The sequence below is a fragment of the Gymnoscopelus microlampas genome (genome assembly GCF_963454915.1).
Source record: "Gymnoscopelus microlampas genome assembly, chromosome: 19".
Classification (NCBI taxonomy): Eukaryota; Metazoa; Chordata; class Actinopteri; order Myctophiformes; family Myctophidae; genus Gymnoscopelus; species Gymnoscopelus microlampas.
The window spans coordinates 32,718,820-32,726,619 of record NC_139956.1 but is presented as its reverse complement, the minus strand read 5'-3'; the positions used below and the strand labels follow the sequence as shown (position 1 = coordinate 32,726,619).

The following is a 7,800-nucleotide window of genomic DNA, read 5'->3' as shown; positions in this document are numbered from 1 at the left end:
TGTATCACAACCTGAAAGATTATATCACTATTTGCTCCGCTAAGGTGGTGGCCATCTTGAAAAAAAATGGTCGCCATCTTGGATTTTTGAGTGGCCAGTGCCCTTTTCCATAAGAGTGGCCCTTACAGAGTATGTGTGCCAGATTTCATGCTTGCATCACAAAGTGAACGATTAAGTCATTAACTTGCTGCACTAACTCTACCCCTGAGCCACTGCCGCTAAAAATACATGTGTATTTGTGTTGCAGGTGATCATGAGAACATAATCCTGACAGTGAGGAGGACCTTTGGTTAGAGGACGTTACATTTGATTCTTGAAGATGTGAGCAGCAGTGCTTCATCCATGCATTCTCCACGGTGCACAATGTGTTGTGTTAATACTATGATCCACCTCACACAAGACAACAGCAAACTGACTTTCAGTGGCTGAAGTTTTGTCAAACGAAATCCACTGAAACCATGAAAACAGCAACACATCCCATTGATAAGACAGTAGACAAATATGACAGTTTTTCACTGTAGATTTTATGTCATAAGTGCATTATTATTATTATTATATATTACACGCTATCTATAACTACAGTATATAGTTCACCCCATTATAGTTGTATTGTGGACTCTGCCATCCACTTGAATTACAATGATTTTTGAAACAATATCTATACGGTTAAAGTTATAGAGCTTGGTTTGGACAACCCGTATGGAAAGTCATGTTGCAGCTGTATGTTAACTATGAGATGTCCTGCTGTCATTTTCATATCTATATCAATGTATAAACTGTATATTTATGAATTGTTGTAAGCATTTTAAATGGTTCTCATGGTTTTCTGTCTCTGGGAGTCAGTCGTGTCTCTATTTTCAGGGCTGTAGGCTGCTCACTGTGGTCAAGCCACATGCTGTATTCATAATGTTCATCTATACACACTGCATCACATTCACATCTATTTCAGGAGAGATTAGCTGTTGTTTAGCTGTCATAGTCAAACCACTGTGTCTTGCTCTGTTCTGTTCACACGTTTGAGAATGATATTTACAAGAACAGCGAAGGTGAATGTTTTTAAATAGATGCATGCTACTGTATGTGGTTCAATGTAGACACAAAAGCACAAGTTATAGCAACATGGTCTGAGCTAGATGACAATTCTTTCTTAATAAAAAATAAACAATTATACATACTCATACAGTATATTTAAAAACAATGCTTCCATTTTCAATTGGGTGAGAACGAGATGTCAGACTCTAGGCAGGACGGCCCTATTCTGGGCGCCGTCTTACCCATTATCCCTAAACTTCTTTGCCATTTTTTACTATTTTGAAAAACATTTTCAAATAGTTGAAATAGCAAATCTACAAGCTCACAATGTGTCGATGTAGATTGGCTATTTGAACTACATGAAAATGTTTTTCAAAATAGTAAAAAATAGCAAAGAAGTTTCCGGATAATGGGTAAGACGGCGCCCAGAATAGGGCCGTCTCTAATTGGTAGAGCAGTGAGCGACCTCAGCGATGTCATCTCACAGGTCAAAGTTCAGTAGGAGTCTTGGTATTGCTATTTGCAACAGGACTCAAATGCATTTCTCATGTTACTCCATTTAAGGGAATGATGGCCAATGTTTGTTTGTTGCTATGCGGATTCAGAATCAACAGATGTGATGTACTGTAGATTCCTCTAAAGTGAAGAGTTGACATCTTCAAATATTTGAAATGACTTAGAATGATAAATGTTATAGTTATTATGAAAAAGCAGCTGTATAGGTATGAAGAATCATGACACCACGAGTGGAGGAAGTTGCTAATTGTATGTTGACTGTACTTGGTATAATATTGGCCTATACATCTCACTGTAAATGTCTAGATTCAAAACCAGCTATATTTGTAATGCTTTGTAAGCCTCTCTACTGTTAACTGTGAAATAAAATGCATATGGACGATACATATCCTTTGTTTATCCAGAGCTTGGATGAGTTTACCAGGGTGGACTTGACAACATGTTATGCTGTATGTTTTCTGAATGATAGTGCAGGGCTGTTCAAACACCTAATTTCCAAAATGTATACAACATCTTTTGTTTATGGGTGTTGTGTTCTTATTTAGAGGCAATGAAAACTACTTGAGCTTGCGTTTAGACTCTTTACTGAACAATAGCATGCAGTCCAACAATACAGCATGTCTCTCAGTAGAACAGGTCATTTGCATAAACTTCCTGGTCAGTTTCTGGGCACACACCTTATTCGTCTCACTATGCCCGGACTTCCCATAACATGACGTCATCATTAACTTGTTCAGTGCCAAGTAATTACACCACAATCAGAACCTCAAAATATAACATTTAGGTACTTTTGTCTCCGCCAGTATGGTGGAGAGTATGTTTTCGTCTCCGTCCATCCGTGTGCGTGTCCGTCTCAGCCAAGCTAACATTGGTCAAGCTTCACGTGACACGTGACAATATTTTGTCACCAATGATTTTATTGGCTAGCGAGATGCATGATGAAATAAGCATCTATAAATAGCACGCACTTCAAAAAATCATTTATATTTTTTGAAGTGAGCTTCCATCACTGTTGTTTCTAAAATATGAATGGGGTGTGATTTTGTCTCCGCCACGTGTCACTTGACCAATGTTAGCTTGGTCATCATTAACTTGTTTCTAGTTTCCACATATTTCAATTTCCAGCATTTAAAAATGTCCTTTATGTTTTATTTTATTAATTGTGACAGGGACCCCCATAAAATAAGATTTGTTAAAAAAGGGGAAAAAGGCTTATCTAAAAATAAATCTGAAATATTCTAAAACTTGCACCCTCATCCAAACTCTATGATAGACCAACGGTATATGATATAGATAGATAGCTAGACAGGCAGACAGACAGAGTGACAGTACAAACTGTTCTAATTTAAAGTAACTTTACTTTGTTTACTTTATTTGTTTATTTTTTACATATTAATGATCACAGCAACAAAACTACAGCAGTAGAGTCGGAATGCAAAGATGTCGGAGTTAGCAAAAATGAAAATTTTCATCCGTAGTCCCAGCATGTAACAATAACACGAGATATTGCAGAAAATAAATTATATTCCTGCCATGTAATCTCAAACTACAAAAAGCACAAGAAAGCTACGAAAAGACCACAACAAACAACAATACAACTTCCACCCATTCAAAGTCCCACAGTCACCCAGGTTCACCCAGTTACTGTATCAATAGTTATTGATAACTCAATATACTATATGAAAGGTGCTGTGTGCAAATTGTTTATTTCTATTAAGAAATAAATGTGATATATATCTATACCTCAGACCCTATTTCTATAAATGTGTACTTGGTGTCTACATTGAACCACATAGCATCTAGTTAAAAAATATTCACCATCTCTGTTCTTGTAAATGTCATTCTCAAACGTGAGAGCAGAACAGCGCAAGGCACAGTGGTTTGACTATGACAACCACTTCAGCTCTCCTGAAATAGATGTGAATTAAGATACTGTGTGTGTGTGTGTGTGTGTGTGTGTGTGTGTGTGTGTGTGTGTGTGTGTGTGTGTGTGTGTGTGTGTGTGTGTGTGTGTGTGTGTGTGTGTGTGTGTTGGGAGGGGGGGGGGGGTGTTTAACAACATGAGAGCAGAAATAGAAACCTAACTGACACGTGGAAACAGAAAACCGTGAGAACTATTTAAATGTTTACAACAATAACTAAGGTTGTGTGTGTGTGTGTGTGTGTGTGTGTGTGTGTGTGTGTGTGTGTGTGTGTGTGTGTGTGTGTGTGTGTGTGTGTGTGTGTGTGTGTGTGTGTGTGTGTGTGTGCGTGTGTGTGTGTGTGTGTGTGTGTGCGTGCGTGCGTGCATGCGTGCGTGTATGGACCCTGATGATGACAAGCATTCTTATTAAGCCACCAGACATTAGATGTCTGAAAAGATACAAGCTGCCATGGGCCTCCAAATAAGATTTGTGTTGTTAAAATGTAAAATTCCAAAAAGATTTTTTGGAAAATAGACAAACTACGAGTTCACATTGCGTCACAATGCAACACGTTGTGAGCTTGTAGCCTGTAGCAGTTATTTACAAATCGGTGATGCATAAGGTTAAAGTGGTTAAACTGATTTTGAATCCCTTCAAGGACCCCTGGGGGTCCCCGCCGCCCGGATCCCACTTTGAGAACCACTGGTGTGCAGTATAGAGAAGCATGGATGAAGCAAAGCTCACTTCATTTAACCAAAGGTCTTCCACACTCTCCTTCAGTCAGGACTCTGTTCTCCTGATCACCTGCAACATAAACACACATAAAACACACACACAACACAAGATGAAGAACAACCACAGACTTCATCATACATACATACACAAACAATGAACCCAAAGCTGTTCTCTAAGCTGTAGTTTCCTGTTCCTGTCTTCTCTCACTGTACCTAAAATAATAATCATTAATCATCTGTAGCAGATACACTACAACACCCAGACCACAACAATGATAGACCAGTGTGTTTCCACCAGCCTATACATACAGTAGATACATGTAGGTACAGTACTTGGATGAATGTACCTTTCCTCCTCTCTGTTCTGGTTTGGGACACTGTCTGTTGCATACTGTGAGCTTCCCGCTCTGTAGAATAAATTAGAACAAAGAGAGACAGAATTAGCCAATCAGTTTTAAAGAGAGAAAGATAGAGGGCTCTATTTTGCGCAACGTCTTATGCCTTATGACTAATCTTATTAGGCAGTTTTTTATTATTTTGAAGAGACAAGCTCACAACTGGGCTATTCATTATTTTGGATTGGAAAAAATAAATATTAAGATTAAGGCATAAAATGCCACGCAAAATAGAGCCCAGACAGTAATACTTATTTAGTGGACAGACATATAGTAATAGAGAGGAGAGGAGACATGGTGAGGACAGGAGGAGGGTGGAGAGGCATTAGGTTATTGTTTTGTTGCTTTCAGTGAAATACTGTGGTCCAACCAGAGACTGGAACACAGAAGTGTGACAGTGTTACGACCCGGCCTAGGGGAGCCTTTGGTCGCAACACAAAATGGACTCCCTCCTTCCCAGTCCCCAAACAGCCAGACAACACATGTTCAAAATCCCAAGCAATATGGATTTATTTACTAATTTAAGATAAAAGTCATGACATGATATATACATATTACCTCAGGGTGGGATCTACAAAACAACTGCAAACACACAAAAGATTCCTCACCCCTACACACAAATCTCTAACACATAAACATTAACAAAATACAGCACACTGGTGTTTGGAGGCTGGCTAGGAGAAAGACATCTGAACTTCTGGAGGCAGGAAGCTTTATAGTGACGCCCAAGAAGATAGGAGCCAATCACCTGCGAGAATCTACATACTAGTTAGCCAATCACACTCAGCCACCATTCACACCAGCTGGTACCCAAATCACTCACTCCTCGCCACACTCTCACACACACACACACACACACACACACACACACACACACACACACACACACACACACACACACACACACACACACACACACACACACACACGAGGGGAAAAACACAGGAAAATACACAATATGACCCTAGGGTCATAACAGACAGACAGACAGACAGACAGACAGACAGACAGACAGACAGACAGACAGACAGATGAAATCCATGATTGAAAGGAGATGACCCTAGATACAATTGAGGTGTACTGTACTACAGTACATGGTATAATATATAGTCATTATTTCTCAGTACCGCTAAGTCGCATCCAGTGGATTATTGCCAGTAGGACCAGTAGAACCAGTGATAAGAGCGAGAAACGAACCCACCACCACAGAGGAGAGGAGGAATGGAGGCCATTCTGGCTGTCTGAAACATATATACAAGTCACAAACACCTTTATTGTTGCTGTATACTTGGATAGTATTTGCACGTTCTATGAATTTGGCTTAATGTGCAGTGTGAACAGATCCTCACAGAAGTCAAGATCAAAGACAGACAGACAGACAGACAGACAGGTATCCCATCCTAACTGTAAAAGGAGCAGTGGCTGCTATTAATATGGCCCCCGGGTATGTGTGTATATCTATTAATTAATAGACAGAGTGATAGACAGATAGGCCTGAAATGTAGAACCTCTCCTGTAGAAGAACTGTTCTTAGAACAGTAGATACAATTACTGTAACTTTCTCCTCTGTGTGCTTGTTAGAGACACTGATTGTTTGATACTGTCTGTTTCTTACATCTGTCTCTCCTGCAGAGAATAAAACAGGAAAGATAAGAGTGCGTGTGCATGTGTGCTTGATTGGGTGCTTGATTGGGTGCGTGAGTGTGCGGGCGTGCATCCGTGTGAATGTTAGCTGTTAAGTAATGTAATGTTCATAAACAATCTTTCATCTCACCTCTCACATCCATCCAGCTCTCTGGTGACTCTCCAAGGTCAGAGATGTTACACTTGTAGAATCCTTCATCAGACTTGTTAACACTGTGGATGGTCATGTTCTCTGTAGACTCGGTCCTGATGAGGGATCCATCTTTGTAGAAATCAGCTGTGAGGTCAGAGGATGTTTTACCAGTTGTCTTGTTCTTGTACCAGCAGCGCAGAGTGACATCACTTCCTTCCATCACAGGAAGTGCAGGGCTCTCCAGTATCACAGCATCCTCTGAACAACATACAGTAGGAATGATAAACAATGTGTTTAAATGTACTGCCAGTGCCTGGTGACAGATACTTTATTTTTCCATCACATTATGCATTCTATTCTATTCATTCTTCCTCACCAGTCGCAGTGATGTGGACATTATTGCTCCTTCTTTTTCCATCTCCAGATTCACACCAGTACACACCGCTGTGTCCAATGAAGGGCCCATCGATTATACAGGAAGATCCGCTTGCTTCCCCCCAGTCAGGACATATTTCAGCTTTGCCCTTATTGTCCCTCATCAGCCTCCGTCCATCAGAGTCTGAGGACCCCTCACAGCTGAGAGACACTCGATCAAAAGTAAAGAACTGCAGCCTGTTTGGGTCAACGCTGAGGACAAGATGTTCTGAGAGAGAGAGAGAAAGAAAGAAACATACAAAGAGATGGAAATGGTACGGTAACACTTGCTATGCAGCCCAACTCTTTCCACTTTCTACTTATAATGCATTATAATATGCTTATAACACTGTTTAATTATAGTTGAGAGAACTCATAAATATTCATGAGGCTTCATATAAAAATAATAACGTGACTTATAAGTAGTGGTGCCTCCAGAGAATTGTGATTGGGGGAGCTATGGGAGAACTGGCATTAGCAGAGACTCTGCTAGACTAAAGTAAGTATAAATTCAATGTCATCTCCTTATAACATTTTATCATTACATGTAAGCAATCAAAACTTTACTCATAAATGCAATCATAACACATTATGATACATCTTATAATGACTCATAAGGTCACTCACTGACTTTTTCCTATGGCAAGGATCATAATTCTCATACTTGTAATACATTATAATGATTTTATAATGCAGTAGAATTACTGTTATAATGCCAATACATTATGGTTATAAGTCACTATAAGTGGCCATTGGCTGCTTTAATTAAAGCAAAAAATAAATAACATTCTATTTATGCAAGAACAACACACAAAGTTTCTGCCTATGCCTTCAGGAATCTGATTACTTTTGTCTCCCAATGACCACTTATATTGACTTATAATCAAATTGTATGCAGTATAACAGTTATTATAATACATTATATTATTATAATAATAGTTATTATTATTATTTATTACAATTATTATAATTATAACACACTACGATCCTTGCAGAAACATCTGTGAGTGTCCCACAGTTATGAAATA

General features: G+C 39.2%; 1 protein-coding gene across 1 annotated transcript; it reads right to left on the bottom strand.

Annotated features, from left to right (window-relative positions):
• Positions 1-4,125: 4,125 nt before the first annotated feature.
• LOC311034474 (uncharacterized protein) lies at positions 4,126-6,452 on the bottom strand (the record flags this gene model as incomplete). The annotated part of the gene is made up of 4 exons (XM_084042356.1): positions 4,126-4,256; positions 4,534-4,593; positions 5,709-5,822; positions 6,356-6,452. 4 exons carry the CDS (start codon positions 6,450-6,452, stop codon positions 4,198-4,200), a joined length of 330 nt encoding a protein of 109 aa, XP_083898482.1. The 3' UTR covers positions 4,126-4,197.
• Positions 6,453-7,800: the final 1,348 nt, after the last annotated feature.